General features: G+C 38.1%; 1 protein-coding gene across 7 annotated transcripts in view; it reads right to left on the reverse strand.

Moving 5' to 3' along the window:
• CNKSR2 (connector enhancer of kinase suppressor of Ras 2) overlaps window positions 1-20,724 on the reverse strand; it is a 276,951-nt gene that overhangs the window by 155,888 nt on the left and 100,339 nt on the right. For 4 of the 7 annotated variants that reach the window (XM_049871591.1, XM_049871590.1, XM_049871589.1 and 1 more), the window contains exon 5: window positions 15,504-15,545. In XM_049871591.1, the coding sequence (XP_049727548.1) occupies window positions 15,504-15,545 (42 nt within the window). Of the gene's footprint in view, window positions 1-8,638; window positions 8,705-15,503; window positions 15,546-20,724 lie in introns of all 7 variants that reach the window. The other 3 variants (XM_049871588.1, XM_049871587.1, XM_049871585.1) reach the window with 1 other exon arrangement.

Consider the following 20,724-nt stretch of genomic DNA (forward strand, 5'->3'; position numbering starts at 1 on the left):
AATAGAAAGAGTTAGGGAAAAAAAAAAGGAAAACTCTACTAGAACCTTGCTGTCTGTTTTTGAGATAATGCACTACAACGTTTTTATTGCAGCATTTGGCACTTGACTAAATAAGCCAACTAGAAAGGGTATATAACGGCCTTGCTTTATATGCTAATTTTACACTCATTACTGCATCACACATCAAGCCACTGCAGGAAACCACATTAAGAGTCAGGTCCCTCGAGTCAGTTCCGACTCATAGCGACCCTACAGAACAGAGTAGAACTGCCCCATAGAGTTTCCAAGGAGTGCCTGGCGGATTCGAACTGCTGACCTCTTGGTTAGCAGCCATAGCACTTATTCCCTATGCCACCAGGGTTTCCGATAGGAGTTATTTAACACACTCTTGTAAAAAGTGAATTTGTTCAATTCTATTCATTCAGTGAAATCATTTTAAACACACTATTGTCAATTGCAACCTTCCAGTATATTCTAGAAAAAGAAAACTATAATATAGCAAGAAAAATATATCTGTTACTATAATTTAACATATTATTAGATAATACTTGCAGAACATCTACTATATGTCTGTCACAATGCTAAGTACTTCATATTCATTATCTCACTTATCCTTAAAACAACTTCCTGAAGTAGGTATTATTATAGCCATTTTAACAGATGAGAGAGCAAAGTTAGATAAATAGACCAAGGTCATTGACTTGGCAGAAGAAGGAGTGTTAGAACTGAGGCTGTGAAAGACATGGCTCTATGAGAAAACTGAAAGCAATTTTAGTAGCAAAAGGACAACTGTATTCTAACTAGATGATGACTGGTGACCACTGTATAAGGGAGGTGTTTCTGTTATTTTTGCAATAATTATACCAAAGGATTTTAAATTCTATTTTTCTTTATTTCTAAAAAAGAAAAAAAAAACCTGAACCTAAAATTAAAGTCCAGTAAATAATACGCCTTTAATAAATTAAAAAAAAAATAGCAACGAGTATTAAAATTGACCCTCCGGATTTTGTTAGAAACTACCCAAGGCTGTGACAAAGGATTAGTGACTGAATAACAATTAACACAGAGGGCCTGCTATGATTTTAAGAACCTTTCAAAACAGAAGAGTGTCATGTGCTGGACAATGGTATTGTGTGATTTTCTTCTCTTGGGTAACTTAATTTAAAATATGAATTAATATAATTAATAGATCACTTTCTCAGAATGAAATGGGAAGTTTTTGTATTCTATTCTATATATACAGCTGGTTCATCCAAACATAAAAGTTCTTAAGGGAAAAAAAGATCGGAACACAGCATGTTTAGTATAAGAAAAACAATGGTTTTAAAACAATGGTAAAAGCAGCATTTAGTCACTGTGGAGATTTAAAAAAAATCACCCTTACATTAATATGTTAATCAATAATAACAGATCAGCATTCTTTCATCATCTCTAAATTGATCATATACTTTTAGGACTAATATGTGAAGTTTTAGACACTGCATTTTAAAAAGGAAACAGAGAAAGTGTTCTAAGCATACTTAGTGAAAAGCTAAGGGATAGGAAAGAGGTTTTATGTTAGCCTTGGAGCACACTCAGGCATGATTGGGTTACTTACAGTATTTTTATTTATGTTTTTCTGAATAAGTGGAGTACCAGGTCAGTTATTCCTCAGAGTGAATTAGAGCAAATGAATGGAAATGTGTGATATCTGTCATATTCATAGGTCCCACCTACACTGAACAAGAGGGGATAATACACCAGAGGGTGTGGATCACAGGGGCCATCTTAGAATTCTGCCCTCTCATCTTCCCTGCAGACAGGAGCTGCCCACATAGTCTCATGTGTCTACTTGATCCAAGAAGCTCACTCTTCACCAGTATAATTTTCTATCCCATAGTCCAGTCCAACCCCTGTCTGAAGAGTTGGCTTTGGGAATGGTTCCTGTCTTGGGCTAACAGAAGGCCTGGGGACCATAACCTCCAGGGTCCTTCTAGTCTCAGTCAGACCATTAAGTCTGGTCTTTTTTGAGAATTTGAGGTCTGCATCTCACTGCTCTTCTGCTCCCGCAGGGGTTCTCTGTTGTGTTCCTTGTCAGGGCAATCATCGGTTGTAGCCGGACACCATCTAGATCTTCTGGTTTCAGGATGACGTAGTCTCTGGTTCATGTGGCCCTTTCTGTCTCTTGGGCTCATAATTACCTTGTGTCTTTGGTGTTCTTCATTCTCCTTTGCTCCAGGTGGGTTGAGACCAATTGATGCATCTTAGATGGCTGCTTGTTAGCATTTAAGACCCCAGACGCCACTCTCCAAAGTGGGAACATATTAACTAATTTAATCCTCACAATCTCCCTAAGAAGTGGATACTGGTATTACCTCTATTGCACAGATGTGGGAACTGAGGCACAAAGGTGTTAAAAAACCTGCTCAAGGTTGCACAGCTTTTAAATGGCAGAGCCAAGTTATACTCAGGCAGTTTTGCTTCTATTCCTTCTTGCTTAACCCTTATGCTTAGAACATGGCCTGGCACTTAACTGTCAGATATTTTAATGCCTAGAGAGCCAAACTCTGAGATAGTAATATAGCCTAAAAGTGGTACTTTAAAATAATCATCATCTAAGAATAATGAAGTCAGTGCCAAATGATGAGAGAGCACCAGTCCCAAATCTGTACCTGCTTTGATGAGCAACAAGTAGAACCATGATACTTGCAACTTCCCTACTTCCCTGAGACATCCTGGGAGAAGCAGCTCCTTCCCTACTTTCATTTCTGAACAGGGATGTAGCATCAGCTGGAAACCAGAACTGGATCTGGGAAAGCTCCGTTCTATGTGTCTGCTGTTTCACAGGCAGGAAACAAAGACATGCAGGGTCTCCAAGCAGATGAGAGTATGCTCATTAGAGTGTAAGCTACTTTCCAGGTTCAAGAATAAAAAGGGTCTGGACATATCAGTGGCTCAATTAAGATGAAGGTTATTAGAAAGATTTCATTTTTCTTTGGGCTTTAGATTCAAAAAACATTATAATGATGAGCTCCTGAAAAATCCAGTTGCTACACACAGTTTATGGGCAAACAGGGAACAAAGAAGAGACTTGGTAGCAATTTATTCACTTCTGTAGAGAAATTCGAAGTTGCTATGTATCGACTCGACGGCAGTGAGCTTTGGGTTTTTATGTATGGTTTTATGGAGAGAAAAGCTAACCTCCCTGTGCCAGTTATGAATTTATTGGCTCTCAGCTCCAAATTCACCTTTCAGTACTATTTCTCCTTTACAGTGAGCACAGTTACATTTTTGTCAGTAGAGGGTGCTGCAGGGACACTGCAGGAGAAGGGGCTTCTCTTCCAGGTTCCCTTGTGCTATTTTGCTTTTTCTTGTTCCCACTGCAGGGTACATAAGTGGTGCATTTGTGGGGGGCTAAAAAAAAATTTTTTTTTTATCCGGTACTCTGATACTGTTCTGCCCCAGCTGCTCCCAGACCACACAGTCCCTCAGTGACCTGCGGCCTCAGCCCAGGCTCACTGACCACCATCTTGTGGCCCTCTCAACACAGACACCATTCTTTACAGGCCTCACATCTGCAATGATGCCCCAAATCTCTCTGTGAGCACTTCCACCAGCTTCGACTTGCCTACATCCTGAAAGGTTGTTCCCTGCTTGCCTAGGCAACTCAGTGAAACTCCAACCACACCTTCTCTAATGAGTTCCTCAGACTTGGGGAGGATGTTCTGCTTCCAAGCTTGTCCTTCCTTGGGTACGCTCCCTCAGTCCTGGGGTCTCTTTTAGTGTTCACTTTACATCTTTATTGTTATTCTCCTATCATACAGTTTAATAATTCTTTATATTAAACTTCTCTTGTTCAAATTACTATATGGTTTCTATTTCCAGACTGGTTCAATTACCTTGTTGAACAAATCTTTGTTTACAGTGACTTCTTGTTGTTAGGCGCCATTGAGTCAGTTCCAACTCATAGCAACCCCACGCACAACAGTACTAAATGCCCAGTCCTGTGCCATCCTCATAATCGTTGCTATGTTTGAACCAACTGTTGCAGGCACTGTGTCAATTCACCTTGTTGAAGGTTTTCCTCTTTTTTTGTTGACCCTCTACTTTACCAAGCATGATGTCCTTCTCCAGGGACTGGTCTCTCCTGATAACATGTCCAAAGTACATTTAAGACAAAGACTCCCCATCTTCCCTTCTATGGAGCATTCTAGCTGTACTTCTTCTGAGTGTAGTTTTTAAAAATCCATAGAGTCTTTGATCACACAGTGATCTCAGACAAAGGCAGTTTCTCAGTTTATCACTTTATGTGGGCATACTGCTTTCTAGTGATTTTGTGGATTAGTTACTGAAGAATCATGGCATTTACACCTTAGAAATCATAGATACTCTAACTCCCCCCCCACACACTTAATCAGAGAGATTAATTAACTTGTTCATAGCTAGTAAGGAAACCCTGGTGGTGTAGTGGTTAAGAGCTATGGCTGCTAACTAAAAGGTCAGCAGTTTGACTCCACCAGGCACTCCTTGGAAACCATTTGGGGCACTTCTACTAGTCCTATAGGGTTGCTATGAGTCGGAGTAGACTCGATAGCTAGTAAATGTCAGAATGGGGTCAGGAAGCCAAATCTAACTTCCAGACTGGTGCTCTATTATACTACCCTGCGTCACTTGACTCCCTAATTAAAAAGAATATTCCTTCAGGGCGAGGATCACACCCTCAGAATAGGTCTGAATAGGCAAGCATTTTACAATGTATAATGTGTTTGGCAAAGGTAATGCTAGCAAGAACATCCATATAAACATACTGACTTACTGTCTATCTAAATCATGATAAGAAACACTAAAAAAAGGTATTTTAATTTTTCAAGTATTGCCACATTTCCTTTGCCATATACGCATTTTTCTTCTTGCTCTAGGAAAGACAAACATTTTCTACCTCCGTCATATTGTCTAGATTTTCCTTTCTGTTTCCTGTACGGGACATTGGTCATAGAGAAGTTAATCTGCAGTTAAAAATAATTTATAAGGCAATTAACCACCAAAGTGTCAAATACCTGAAGATAATCTAATACACCAGTCAGGAAATCAATACCTATTTCAGTAGTAGTATTAGCATGCTGCTTTAGGTTGATCACAAAGATAGTGAAGGGGGTCAAGATAGAAGGGTCATACTAACTGAGAAAATGAAGAAAAGTAGACTTAAAAAGAGGAAAGGATAAGTTGTTAAAACGTATATAAGGATCTCAACTCTTTGATCTAGAAAACTCAGAATTCACATTTCAATAAGATTGGCCATAATCTGTATGTTCAAATGCTACAGTTACAACCAAAACATCAGCCATGCAAAATATTCAGCTTGTAAATTGACCTAAGACCACAGCTGTAAGAGAAGAGTCTAGGCAAAAGTTCGCAAAAGCTGCCTTTCCACAGCATCAGGGACCTTCTAAAAGCCAAAATAAATATAACATTACTTTTATGGACTTTTTAAGTCATGAAAGTGCCACTGATTCCAAGAACTCTCTAGAGATAAAATATCAGCCTGATCACTTTTATTTCGTTGTGGAGCACGCTGCTACCCTAGTACTTAAATATATCCTCAAGGCTTTTGGTGATTAGGAGAGGAAAACCACACTTACATAAATGTAATAGATGTTGGGGCACGGTTTAAAATGAGCTCTTTCCTTTCTCTTCTAGGATCCTCTCAGCTAACATTGGCTTTGTGTGGTTTTAGTCATTTCTAATCTGGAGAGCACAGCAGGCAGAATAATCTCAGCTCAGAGGGAGTTTAGGAGTAAAGAACTCATAAGGTTAAAGAAAGGGAAAAAATTACACATAATGTTTATGAAATAAAACAAATACTTAACATGCCAAAACGAGCCTAATTCACTACCACATCTAAATAAGTAAAGAAAAAAATAGCTCGGAGGTAAAAGAAAGAGAAGAGAAAGCATTTATGCTTTGCAAAGTACAAAGATAATCTTAACACGGAAAAAATAAAATAGGCATTCACTGTACTTTCCTCCCATTAGCTTTACACAAACCGTGGGGTAGAATGCTAGTACAACAGCCATGTACTATACCACACTGCTGGCTTATGGAAAAGGTGGACTTGAGCTCACTCACGACCATCTGATTTCAACACTGTGGCTTTAATGGTTATGCCTGGCATGGGATTTCCATAAGTTTCTCAAAGCCGATAAGTGTTTCAGGCTCAGCAAAGAGAGCAGCAGGGCTGTGACAAGCAGAGTAAGTTTGCTAAGCAACAAGGTCTGAAATGGCTTCTCAGGAGTGCTTTTCTCTCCAGATTCCAAGCCTATGGTGAAAGGTGGGAGTGAGAAGAAAGTGTGAAGGACTGAAGAGAAATCCAGATTCCCTGTAAGAGAATTACTATGTAAAACGTGGATCCGTGTGGAGCAAAAACAGGTGGGCTCCAACATACCAAGGAATGTGTAAGCAGGGACAAAGCATAGCTGAAAGGGAAAGAGCAGCTCAATAGAGGTGAATCTAACAATATTTATCTTTAGAAGACAATCACTAAGATATATGTATTATATTGATTATATGTTTCCTTCTATCCATTACGGTTGCACTCTGCCATCTGCTCCATTATATTTAGTGGCAAACGCCAAGGAAACACAAGCTATTCAGTCTCCTTTTATTCATTCTCACATTTCATATTAACAGCCCTCCCTGCCCAACACTGTACCTCCCTATCCCCGACTTTTTGGTCTTCATACTCTACAACTTTGTAATTTTAAACATAAACAACTCTCTCCAATTTTAGAGATAATGCAGACGAACAGAAAATCTAAGGATTGTCCAAGTCACTTTTGACTATTTCCCTATGCATACTGTAAAATTGTCCATTAAAAGCCATCAGGATTATAAATAGAATAGAAAAAACAGAATATTGTTTGCATATACAAGCGATGCAAACTAATTAAACAAAATTGGGAAGGTATTTGGAACTAAAAAACTCTAGCTATTATCAAACAAAATAAATAATATTATAGAATATTCCCCTTTTCAATTTTCAACAGTGAAAATTCTATGCTTATAATGCTTTTTATCTGATTTTTACTTAACGTTATCATTTAGAATTTGTCATTTAACATTGGCACATAAATATTTTAGGTACGTTCATAAATATAATTTATTTATAAATTACATACTCACAAACATAATTTCGAATAGTGACTATGAGTAGCAAATACTTCATCCTGTGGATGCACCGTAGTTTACTGAAGCACTACCCTCTTATTTCCTATTTTTCATTATTATATATATAACGCTACAATAAACACTTTCTATAAAAAACATTATTGTATTTTAAGTTTTTCTGTAAACTAGATTCCAAAGAGTTGAGGAATATGGACTTGGAAGCCAGACTGCCTGGGTTCGAATGCTATCTCAAATCCTTCTGTGTCGCTTTGGGTGAGTCAACTAATGTCTCTGTACTTTGGTTTCTTCATCTGTAAAATGGAAATGATAGTAATAATATCCACCTCATGAGGTTGTTATGGGTACCAAATGAGTTAGTTTATTATTGAGAATATTTAAAACAGTGCCTAAGGCATATTGCAAATACTACATAAGCAGTAGTATTAATGTTTTCAAGTTTTGATACAGTCTGAAAATCGCTTTCAAAAAAGGTTGTACATGACTAGCAGTATACCATTCTGATTTCATCAGATTCTCACCAACATTTGGATATTTTTTATATGTATATGTGAATGTTTGTGTGTGTTTATGACTAATAGGTGAAAATCTGCATTTCACTACTATTTTACAGGGAGTCCTTATTATCTGAGGATAATTGTCACTGGAAACTAATGGTAGTCCTTGTGATTTAATCTAGGAATGCAGAGCTTGTCTCTCAAAAAATAATAGATCCTACTATATTTGCTTTTGAGGAGCATTGGATCAAGAGTCAGTTTTTGGACAGAACAAGGGGATACTGATTGGTTTAAAGTCAGGAAAGGTATGCATCAGGGTTGTATTCTTTCGCCATAACTATTTAATCTGTATGCTGAGCAAATAATCTGAGAAGCTGGACTATATGAAGAAGAACGGGGCATCAGGATTGGAGGAAGACTCATTAACAACCTGCGTTATGCAGATGACACAACCTTGCTTGCTGAAAGTGAAGAGGACTTGAAGCACTTACTGATGAAGATCAAACACCACAGCCTTCAGTATGGATTACACCTCAACATAAAGAAAAAAAATCCTCACAACTGGACCAATGAGCAGCATCATGATAAACGGAGAAAAGACTGAAGTTGTCAAGGATTTCATTTTATTTGGATCCGCAATCAACAGCCATGGAAGCAGCAGTGAGGAAATCAAAAGACGCATTGCATTGGGTACATCCGCTGCAAAGGACCTTTTTAAAGTGTGGAAAAGCAAAGATGTCACCTTGAAGATCGAGGTGCACCTGACCCAAGCCATGGTATTTTCAATCGCATCATATGCATGTGAAAGCTGGACAACGAATAAGGAAGACTGAAGAAGAGTTGACGCCTTTGAATTGTGGTGTTGGCGAAGAATATTGAATATACCATGGACTGCCAAAAGAAAGAACAAATCTGTCTTGGAAGAAGTACAACCAGAATGCTCCTCAGAAGCAAGGATGGTGAGACTGCGTCTTACATACTTTGGACATGTTGTCAGGAGGGATCAGTCCCTGGAGAAGGACATCATGCTTGGCAGAGTACAGGGTCTGCAGAAAAGAGGAAGACCTTCAACGAGGTGGATTGACACAGTGGCTGCAACAATGAGCTCAAGCATAACGATTGTAAGGATGGCGCAGGACCGGGCAGTGTTCCGTTCAGTGTTTTTGTGTGTAGAGTCGCTATGAGTCAGAGCCAACTAGATGGCACCTAACAACAACAACAAGAAGACTATATTTGCTTTTGAGGAGCATCGGTGGTACAGTGGTTAAGTGCTCAGCTGCTAAGCAAAAGGTTGGTGGTTCAAACCCACCAGCGGTTCCTTGGAAGAAAGATGTGGCAGTCTGCTCCCATAAAGATTACAGCCTTGGAAACCCATGGGGCAGTTCTACTCTGTCCTATAGGGTCGTTATGAGTCAGAATTGACTCTACAGCAATGCGTTTTTTTATTGTGAGAAAAGAAGCCCTGGGGGTGTAAAGGTTAAGTGCTCAGCTGCTACCTGAAAGCTTGGCAGTTAGAACCCATCCAGCTGCTTCACATGAGAAAGACCTCGAGATCTGCTCTCATAAAGGTTACAACCTAGAAAACTCTATGGGGCAGTTCCACTCTGCCACAGTGGGTCAGTATAAGTTCAAAATTGACTACACGGCACCTAACAACAACAATAACACTCTGAGAAAAGTAACACACAATATACAACCTTCTAGTGGAGGCTGGGCCATCTTTGCATACAAGGTCAGAACAGGAAGTGAAATGATAGCATGAAAATACAAAAGTGCTTTCTGAGCTAAACTGATTGGCTAATGCCATTTACTATATCAATCATCATCAGAAAGTACCTTTAAATTCTCACTAGCTGGAATGCAAAATGGCCAGAGTAAATACACTGCATTCATTTCTGAACTTCTTCAGTGCTATTTATATTGTCATTTACTTCTAATAGCAAGTAGTTAAAAATCTGGTTTTTGAGAAAGATAAATAAAATGTCAATATAGCAATAAAAAGTCAATTAAAAGTTATTTAAAATCTAGTTATTATTTATTATGGGTTTTAATTAAAATTTCAAAGCTCATTTTATAACCACAAGAGCTTAATTCCTTAGGCTAATTAATTAAAATTATGCTTAAGATCTTTTGTACAAGAGAAATCTCACAGTATTTTTCTCATCATTTAAATTCATTTCTGCTATTCTGCCCCATGCAGAAATCTGAATTTTTTTCAGAAACAAAATTTTATATTTTTTGTTGTCTCCCAAAGTTTCTTTCTCTATGAACCATTTATACTTCCACTGTAGTCATCTGAATATCAGTTACAAATGTGCCTTTATTATCTACTGGAGATATTCTTCCACATAAAAGATTATATCAACAAACATAAAGATATATACCTTCACACATTAAGTGAGAAAGATGAGGCAACGAGAAATCACGGATCTAAATTAGAGCCAAGAGTGAAGCTAATATACAAAATGAAAACCATGAAATGCACTTGTTAACTACGGGCCACGAATTTTTATTTTAAGTTTCTAGCAGCTGATGCATTAAAAAAAAATACAACTCTTTTTGATACCAACATCACAAAGAAATTACGACTGAGAAACTTTATAAAGAGAATACTGTGTAACATACAATGACCTCAATTACAGCTTTGCAGCAAACACAACAAAGCATCCACAGAAGCATGCCAAAATCCAATTCAGTAAATTCGGTATGTCAGAAAGAACAGTCATTGTCATAGAAAGTTCCATGTCAAAAAAGCAGTCACTCATAGGAAATAAAACGTAGGAGGGAATTATCTAGTTATATAGTACTATAACAGAAATACCACAAATGGATGGCTTTAACAAGTAGAAATTTATTTCCTTACAGTTTAGGAGGCTAGAGGTCTGAACTCAGAGCGGTGGCTCTAGGGAAAGGCTCTCTCTCTCTATCGGCACTGGAGGAAGGTTGTTGTCTCTTCAGCTGCTTCCTGGTTCCTTGGAGATCTCCATGTGTCTTCACATGTACCTTACCACATCTCTCCTCTGCTTGCTTATTTAATCTCTTTTATATCTCAAAAGTGATTGACTAGAGATATATCCAATGCTAATCCTGCCTCATTAACAAAGACAACCCATTCCCAAAAGGGATTATAACCAGAAGCATAGAGGTTAGAATTCAAAATGACTTATAACATATATTTGGGGGGACATAATTCAATCCATAATATTCCACCCCTTGGCCCCCCAAAATTCATGTCCTTGCCACATGCGAAACACATTCATCCCATCACATTATCCCAAAAGTCTTAAATCAACTCCAAGTTCAAATTTTCATCTTTTGAATCATCTAAATTAAATACAGCATATTCCATCTTGTTTACCTGTGTTTTATTGACTATGCAAAGGCATTCGACTGTGTGGATCATAACAAATTATGGATAACATTGTGAAGAATGGGAATTCCAGAACACTTAATTGTACCCATGAGGAACCTGTACATAGACCAAGAGGCAGTCATTTAAACAGAAAAAGGGGATACTGTGTGGTTTAAAGTCAGGAACGGTGTGTGTCAGGTTGTATTGTTTCACCATACTTATTCAATCTGTATGCTGAGCAAATAATCATAGAAGCTGGACTCTATAAAGAAGAATGGGGCATTAGGATTGGAGGAAGACTCATTAACAACCTGAGTTATGCAGATGACACAACCTTGCTTGCTGAAAGTGAAGAGGACTTGAAGCACTTACTGATGAAGAGCAAAAACTATAGCTTTCAGTATAGATACAACCTCAACATAAAGAAAACAAAAATCCTCACAACTGGACCAACAAGCAATACCTTGGTAAATGGAGAAATGATTGAAGTTGTCAAGGATTTCACTTTACCTGGATCCAGAATCAACATACATGGAAGCAGCAGTCGAGAAATCAAATGACATATTGTATTCAGCAAATCTGCTGCAAAAGACCTCTTTAAAGTGTTAAAAAGCAAAGATGTCACCCTGAAGACTAAGGTGCGCCTGACCCAAGCCATGATGTTTTCAATCACCTCATACACATGTGAAAGCTGGACAATGAATAAGGAGGACCGAAGAATAATTGATGCCTTTGAATTATGGTGTTGGCGAAGAATATTGAATATACCACGGACTGCCAAAAGAGTGAACAAATCTCTCTTGGAAGAAGTACAACCAGAATGCTCTTTAGAAGCAAGGATGACGAGACTACGTCTCACATACTAGATATCTGTCCCTAGAGAAGGACATCATGCTTGGTAAAGTAGAAGGTCAGCGAAAAAGAGGAAGAGCCTCAATGAGATGGATTGACACGGTGGCTGCAACAATGGGCTCAGGCATAACGACAATTGTGATGGCGCAGGACCAGGCAGTGTTTCATTCTGTTGTGCATGGGGTCACTATGAGTCAGAACCAACTAGATGGTATCTAACAACAGCATTCCATCCTAAGGCAAAATTTCTCTGCATCTCTGAGCCTGTGCAATCTGGAATACAGTGGTGGAACAGGAACAAGATAGACATTTCCATTATAAATGGGAGAAACTGGAAGGAAAGAAGGGATAACAGGCACTAGGCAAGATCAAAAACCAGCAGAACAATTTACAATAGCTATCAAGGCTTGAAAATAATCCTCTCCTCTCTGAGACCATCTAGTCAATATCCCCGCCCTCCAGACTCTGGGTGGAGGCCCTTAGAACTTGGGCTTCACCTCAGCCTTCCGGGCCCTCTGGAAAGGCAACTCTGCTTCTTTGGCTTTAGGGGACCCCATTCTCATAGTCCACCTAAGTGGCGACTCGACTCTGTTGGCCCCTGCAGGGTCTGTTCTTCTGTCCCTTGGGCATGGCAGCCCTGCCCCTTCAGCTTTGGGTGACAGCCTCATCCCTTGGAACACCTTAATGGCAGCCCCATACTCTGAAACCAGGCTGGTGAAGATCCAATGCTTTGAAACTTAGAAGGCTGGAGCCCCACCCTTGGAAACCAAGGAGGCCTTGCTTCCTGTGCTCCTTCCAACAGTTCTGCTGATCTTCAAGCTGCTCCAGGGAGGGTCCTTTTCTTTTCTTGGAGAAAAGATGTAGCTCCTTTGGCCTGTTTGCTGCCTGTAGAATTCCAAGAGGCACACAGCATTCTTTCCTTTTCATTCTTTCTCTGTCCCCTTCAGTCTAAGCTGATGGGTTTTCTGCTGTGGTAGTTAGATCCATCAGTCACAGGCTTCACCTCTTTAGTAAAAGACTGTGTAGCCACATCTTTGGTGGACATTCTAGGATATGTGCCCTTAGTTTGTACAACAGAATTTTCCAAATCTTTAAGTTATGTTTTCATTTTGCACAGTTCATCTTTAAGGCCATCTCTTTCCTCTCGCATTTTACTATAAGCAGCAAGAAACCATGTGGCCTCTTTAAGACCTTGCTTAGAAATTTCCTCAGCTAGATATCCAAGTTCATCACTTACAAGTTCTACCTTCCACCAAACATTTGAACATAATGCAAATAAGTTCCTTGCCACCGCATAAAACACATTGTCCTTCCTCCATTGTCCAATCACACGTTCATCATTTTCTTTTAAACCTTCACCAGAAGCACATTTATTGTCCACATTCTGTTACTGGCGCTATATCTATTCTCTAAGGTGATAAAAACTTTCTCTATGGCTCTTCTAACTTCCTTCTGAGCTCGCATCAGAATTGCCTTAAACAACAACAACAAAAAAAACCCATTGCCGTCGAGTTGATTCCGACTCATAGTGACCCTACAGGACAGAGCAGAACTGCCCCATTGGGTTTCTAAGGAGCAGCGTTGCCTTAAAAAAAACCTGTTCCTGTTGAGTCGATTCTGATGTCCATAATTCTACCAACAGTCTCTTCAAGGCAATCTAGGCTTTTACTATTAGGCACCTTAAAACTCTTCCAGCCTCTACCCATTACCCAATTCTAAAACTGTTTCCACATTTTAGTCATCTGTTAGAGCAGCACCCCACTCTTCTGCTACTAAATTCTGTCTTAGTTATCTAGTGCCACTATAACAGAAATATAAAAAATGGATGGCTTTAACAAACAGAATTTTATTTCCTCACAGTTTAGGAGGCTAGAAGTCTAAATTCAGAGCACTGGCTCTAGGGAAAGTCTTTGTCTCTGTCAGCTCTGGAGGAAGGTCCAAGTATCTTCAGCTCCTGCTTCCTTGTTCCTTGGAGATTTCCATGTGTCTTGGCATCTATCTTACCCCATTTCTCCTCTGCTCTCTTGTTTAATCTCTTTTATATCTCAAAAGAGATTGATTCAAGATACACCCTACACTAATCCTGCTTCATTAATATAACAAAGACAACCCATTCCCACAAAGGATTGTAACTACAAGCATCGAGGTTAGGATTTACAATGCATGTTTCTGGGGGACATAATTCAATCCATAACAGGTATGTTCTTGCCCTCTGGTTACTGAGACATGAGGCACAGCTAGATTGTAGCCCTGTGTTTCACAGGAAACCAAATCAAAAAAGTCGTTGGGGTCGAGTTGATTTCAACTCATAGAGACCCTATAGGACAGAGTAGAACTGCCCCATAGGGTTTCTAAGGAGCAGCTGGTAGATTCGAACTCCCAACTTTTTGGTTAGCAGCCGAGTTCTTAAGCGCTGTGCCACCAGGGCTCCTTCACAGGAAACAAGAAGTACAATTCATAAAATCTGTTATATTAGGATTAAATGAGATAATATGTTTGGAGAGTCTAAACCATTTCTTGGAATACAATAGACCCTAAATAAATCAGTTTTTTCCCCCCATTCTCTAGATTCCACAGGTGGATGAAAAGGGAGTTGATGGTAATTATTTTCCCTCCTGGATTAACTGGGAGAAGAGTACATTAATTATCTGCTCATCAAGCCATTCTTATAAATCACTACAGCCACCAACACTGCAGCATCTGGGGAGAAGGATCAGTAGGGAGCTACTCAGTATTGTTTATGCAGTAGATAAAAAAAAAAAAGGAACAGGAATTCTGCACTGCTGATATTCTGAATATTTTCCCACACACATTTAGATAACATGTTTTAAAAATATTTCTGTGTCTAAATACAAAAAACATTTTTGTTCTAAAAATATTCAAACATTTCAAAAATATAAAACTTATAAACTGGAAGTAGGAGTAGAAGAGGAAAGTGTCATTTGGTAGGCGTATGGATCTTCATTATCTAGGGCCTGGCACATGCGGAAACACCATGATCTCACACCAGAAGTGAGAAGTTCTTAGGACAGACTGGCATCAACCATGAAGCTGATTTACAAACAAAAGTGGTGAACTGTTCATCTTCAAGAAAGGTTTCTTTCTACTAAGAATAATGTACTCATACCCCATTTCTAGTAATGAAATATCTGCAAAGTCATTAATTGATTCGACGAATATTGCCAAATTAAAATTAGAAGGCTGGGTGAGTACAGAATCAGAGCAAAGGGAGTTTGGTTATTTGATGAAGTATCTCATCCAAGTCATAAGGGTGAGTTACTTCTGTTACAGAATCGAGTACCTTTTCTGATCTCTTTATGTCAGAGATGAACAGTGAAAAACAGTTACTTCAAATTCTCTTTTCTCTAAATTCATTATTTCATTATATTCCAACCTCGCTACATACTATAATTTTAAAATAGTGCATAATATTTTTCTATTAGATACAATAGAATGATTACAGCTAACATAATTTGTTATGTTTTTATTCTTTTTATATTTCCTAAAAAACACCCACTGACCTGATGTGGTCATTACATTTTCTATTATGGCTCACTTTTTTGTAGGCTGTAACATTTTATTTAGTTACTAGTTAAAGAAATGCTCTCTAATGAAGATGAATATAAATCAAGTATACTTACCACATGAAGAATTTTATTCTCTGTTTCATATACAGTACAATCCTGAAAAAAAAAATATACATTAGGTTCAACAAATAAAGCATTCTTTTAAAAATATTTTCTTAGGAATTGTACCATAATATGAAAAAGTTTTGACAATACAAGCAAACAAAGGCAATACAAATGGGGAAAACATCTAAAATGGTATAAACCAAAATTAGCTCTGTTCATTAGCTCTGATAGTCACGTTACAGGGGATATTCTTATTTTGGTTTAACTGTACAGTAGTTACCCCTTATCTGTGGTGTTGCTTTCCAAGATTTCAGTTGTTCACAGTCAATTGTAGTCTGAAAATATTAAACGGAAATTTCCAGAAATAAACAATTCATAGGTTTTAAACTGCATGCTGTTCTGAGTAGTGTAATTAAATCTCATGCTGTCCTGCTCCATCACGCCTGGGATGTGAATCATCCCTTTGTCCAGCATATGAAACTCTGTATACGCTACCTGGCTGTTAGCTACCCAGTGGTTAGTCACTTAGCCATCTTGGTTATCAGATGGGACTGTCACGGTATTACCACACCTGTGTTCAAGTAACCCTTATTTTACTTGGCCCCAAAGCACAGGAGTAGTGATGCTGGCAATTCAGATATGTCAAAGAGATTATATTCACATAACTTTTATTATAGCATATTGTTATAATTGTTCTATTTTATTATTAGTTATTGTTGTTAGTCTCTTATTGTGCCTAACTTACAAATTAAACTATCATAGTATGTATGCACAGGAAAAAATATAGCATACATAGGGTTCAGTACTCTCTATGGTTACGGGCATCCACAGGGGACTTGGAACGTATCCCCTGTGGATAAGGAAGAAATACTCTGTTTTCTAATATTACTTCTTTTAAACACACACAATAAAGGGCAATACAAATTAGGTAGACATTTAAAAAGAAATACTGGAAAAATTACTGTAACGATTTTATCTAAAATTTTACTTGCAGACATTAATTTTATTTCAATAATCATATCAACTATTGCAAGGTATTAAATGTACTTTATATTACACATTTAATAGTAAGTATCAAGTTTATAGTTCTTGCCTAAACTTGAGTCCCAGAAATTATTTTTTAAACTTTTCAAAAAATCACCACTGTCTTTTTATCTGCAATTGCTAGGTTTACGATAAGCAGCAACATAGCAAAGTGATCTTAAACAAGTGATTTTAACTTAATGTTTTTAAGGCTCAGCTTCTTCAAAGAATTTATAAAATGGGATTTTAGTGCTAGCTTCATAAAGGTGTTGTGAGGATAAGATGAGAAAATGAAATAAATTGCTTGGCACAGCGTCTAAAAAAACACAGCATACAGTAAATGATAAATACATTTTAACTATGTGTTATAGTTGTTTGGTATAGGATTAAAATTTTTAAAAACTAATTACTGATATTTTAAAATAAAAAGTTAACAGCCAATTATTCTTACTTGGCTATCTAATTTTGAAAAAATACTCATGTCAAGGAGCCTTAGTGGTGCAGTTGTTAAAGCACTTGGCTGCTAAACAAAAGATCAGTGGTTCAAACCCACCATGGGAGAAAGATGCGGCAGTCTGCTTCTGTAAAGATTTACAGCTTGGAAACCCCATGGGGCAGTGCTACTTTGTCCTATGGGGTTGCTGTGAGTCAGAATAAAGTCAACGGCAGTGGGTCTGGTTTTGGTAACCATATGTCATAGTATTCCATACTTTAAGGAATAAGAGTTCATTTAATTTTTCCCCTGAATTTAATTTGAATAAAAATGAACCTTGTTCAGTTTTTTTTTTGTAATTTTTATTGTGCTTTAAGTGAAAGTTTACAAATCAAGCCAGTCTCTCATACAAAATTTATATACACCTTGCTATATACTCCTAATTGCCCTCCCCCTAATAAGACAACACACTCCTTCCCTCCACTCTCTTTTTGTGTCCATTCAGCCAGCTTCTGTCCCCTTCTGCCTTCTCATCTTCCCTCCAGACAGGAGCTGCCCACACAGTCTCATGTGTCTACTTGAGCCAAGAAACTCACTCTTCACCAGTATCATTTTCTATCCCATAGTCCAGTCCAATTCCTGCCAAGGAGTTGACTTTGGGTATGGTTCCTGTCTCGGGCTAACAGACCATGGCCATGACCTCTGCGGTCCTTCTAGCCTCAGTCAGACTATTAAGTCTGGTCTTTTTATGAGAATTTGAGGTCTGCATCCCACTGCTCTCCTGCTCCCTCAGGGGTTCTCTGTTGTGTTCCCTGTCAGGGCAGTCATTGGTTGTCGCCGGGCACCATCTAGCTCTTCTGGTCTCAGCCTGATGTAGTCTTTGGTTCATGTGGCCTTTTCTGTCTCTTGGGCTCATAATTACCTTGTGTCTTTGGTGTTCTTCATTTTCCTTTGCTCCAGGTGGGTTGAGACCAATTGATCCATCTTAAACAGCTGCTTGCTAGCATTTAAGACCCCAAACACCACTCTCCAAAGTGGGATGCAGAATATTTTCTTAATCAATTTTATTATGCCAATTGACTTAGATGTCCCCTGAAACCATGGTCCCCAAACCCCTGCCCCTGCTATGCTGGCCTTTGAAGCATTGGATTTATTCAGGAAACTTCTTTGCCTTTGGTTTAGTCCAGTTGTGTTGACTTCCTCTGTATTGAGTGTTGTCCTTCCCTTCACCTAAAGTAGGTCTTATCTACTATCTGATCAGTAAATAACCCTCTCCCACCCTCCCTCCCCACTTTCATAACCATCAAAGAATATTTTCTTCTCTGTTTAAACTATTTCTTGAGTTCTTATAATAGTGGTCTCATATATGTCCTTTTGCAACTAATTTCACTCAGCATAATGCCTTCCAGATTCCTCCACATTATGAAATGTTTCACGGATTCATCATTGTTCTTTATCGATGCATAATATTCCGTTGTGTGAATATGCCATTCATTTATCCATTTGTCCACTGATGGGCAGCATGGCTGCTTCCATCTTTTTGCTATTGTAAACAGTGCTGCAATGAACATGGGTGTGCATATATCTGTTTGTGTAAAGGCTCTTATTTCTCTAGGATATATTCCAAGAAGTGGGATTGCTAGATCGTATGGTAGTTCTATTTCTAGCTTTTTAAGGAAGTGCCAAATCGATTTCTAAAGTGATTGTACCATTTTACATTCCCACCAGCAGTGTAGAAGTGTTCCAGTGTCTCCACGAACTCTCCAACATATATATTTTTTGGGATTAATGCCAGCCTTGATGGAGTGAGATGGAATCTCATTGTAGTTTCCATTTGCACTTCTCTAATGGCTAATGATCGTGAGCATTTCCTCATGTATCTGTTAACTACCTGAATGCCTTGTTTAGTGAAGTGCCTGTTCGTATCCTTTGCCCATTTTTTAATTGGGTTATTTGTGTTTTTGTAGTTGAGTTTTTTTACAGTATCATGTAGATTTTAGAGACCAGATGCTGATCAGAAATGTCACAGCTAAAAACTTTTTCCTAGCCTGCAGGTAATCTTTTTACTCTTTTGGTGAAGTCTTTGGATGAGCATAGGTGTCGGATTTTTAGGAGCTCCCAGTTCTCTAGTTTCTCTTCTGGTGTTTGTGCATTGTTAGTAATGTTTTGTATACTGTTTATGCCATGTATTAGGGCTCCTAGCATTGTCCCTATCTTTTCTTACAGGATCTTTATTGTTTTAGATTTTATATTAAGTCTTTGATCCATTTTGAGTTCGTTTTTGTGAGTGGTGTGAAGTATGGGTCTTGTTTCATTTTTTTGTAGCTGGATATCCAGTTATGCCAGCACCATTTGTTAAAGAGACTGTCTTTTCCCCATTTAACTGACTTTGGGCCTTTGTCAAATATCAGCTGCTCATATGTGGATGGATTTATGTCTGGATTCTCAATTCTGTCTCATTGGTCTATGTATCTGTTGTTGTACCAGTACCAGGCTGTTGTGACCTCTGTGGTGGTATAACAGGTGCTAAAATCAGGTAGAGTGAGGACTCTCATTTTGTTCTTCTTTTTCAGTAATTTTTACTTATCTGGGGCCTCTTTCCCTTCCATATGAGGTTGGTGATTTGTTTCTCCATCTCATTAAAAAATGTCGTTGGAATTTGGATGAGAATTGCATTGTATGTATAGATCACTTTGGGCAGAATAGACATTTTTACAATTTTAAGTTTTCCTATCCATGAGCAGGGTATGTTTTTCCACTTATGTAGGTCTCTTTTGGTTTCTTGCAGTAGTGTCTTGTAGTTTTCTTTGTATAGGTCTTTTACATCTCTGGTAAGATTTATTCCTAGGTATTTTATTTTCTTGGGAGCTATCGCAAATGGTATTGATTTGGTGATTTCCTCCTCGATATTCTTTTTGTTGGTGTAGAGGAATCCAACTGATTTTTGTATGTTTATCTTGTATCCTGATGCTCTGCTGAACTCTTCTATTGGTTTCAGTATTTTCTTGAGGATTCTTGAGGGTTTTCTGTGTATAAGATCATGTCATCTGCAAATAGATATACTTTTACTTCTTCTTTACCAATCTGGATGCCCTTTATTTCTTCATCTAGCCTTATTGCTCTGGTTAGGACCTCCGGTACAATGCTGAATAAGAGTTAACACAGTTTTTGATAATGCCATTTCACTGCAATACTTTCAACTTCTAAAAATGTATCCCTGATATAAATATATATCTGTATCAGAGGCAAAATTTTAAAAGTTAAAATTAGATCAGATTCCTTTCACAAAGTAATAGAAATACTTAAGGACTGATCCTTGATTTTTTAGGAGGGGTGCCTGTGCCAAAGGAGCTGTCTGCTACAAATATGTCTGTATACTTACACAATGCCAACTCTTAATAAAGTATGAGTTATTGTGTATAGAAGAGCCAAGGTGTAGATAAAACATTTATATTTGTAAAGTGCATTTGTACTTACATCAGAATTTGGAAGAGTCCAATTTTACAGAAATTAACTTCAAGCACAATTACATTGGGAAGAGATGATTTGGGAAATGTTGGGAAGGTGCCCAGTTTCCACATGCTGTCTCTGTAGCCTGCTTCAGCTACAGTGGATGCCAAGTTTTATTATTTGCCTACCTTCTGAGAATCAGAGGATATGATAAAACGTTCACACTTCAAAGGAATTCTCTTCAATGAAAAAAAAAATGTGAATTTATACCATGCTAAAAAAAATTTTGTTAATGGTATAATAACACTGATAGTAACAATTCAA

This window comes from Elephas maximus, chromosome X (genome assembly GCF_024166365.1).
Source record: "Elephas maximus indicus isolate mEleMax1 chromosome X, mEleMax1 primary haplotype, whole genome shotgun sequence".
Taxonomy (NCBI): domain Eukaryota; kingdom Metazoa; phylum Chordata; class Mammalia; order Proboscidea; family Elephantidae; genus Elephas; species Elephas maximus.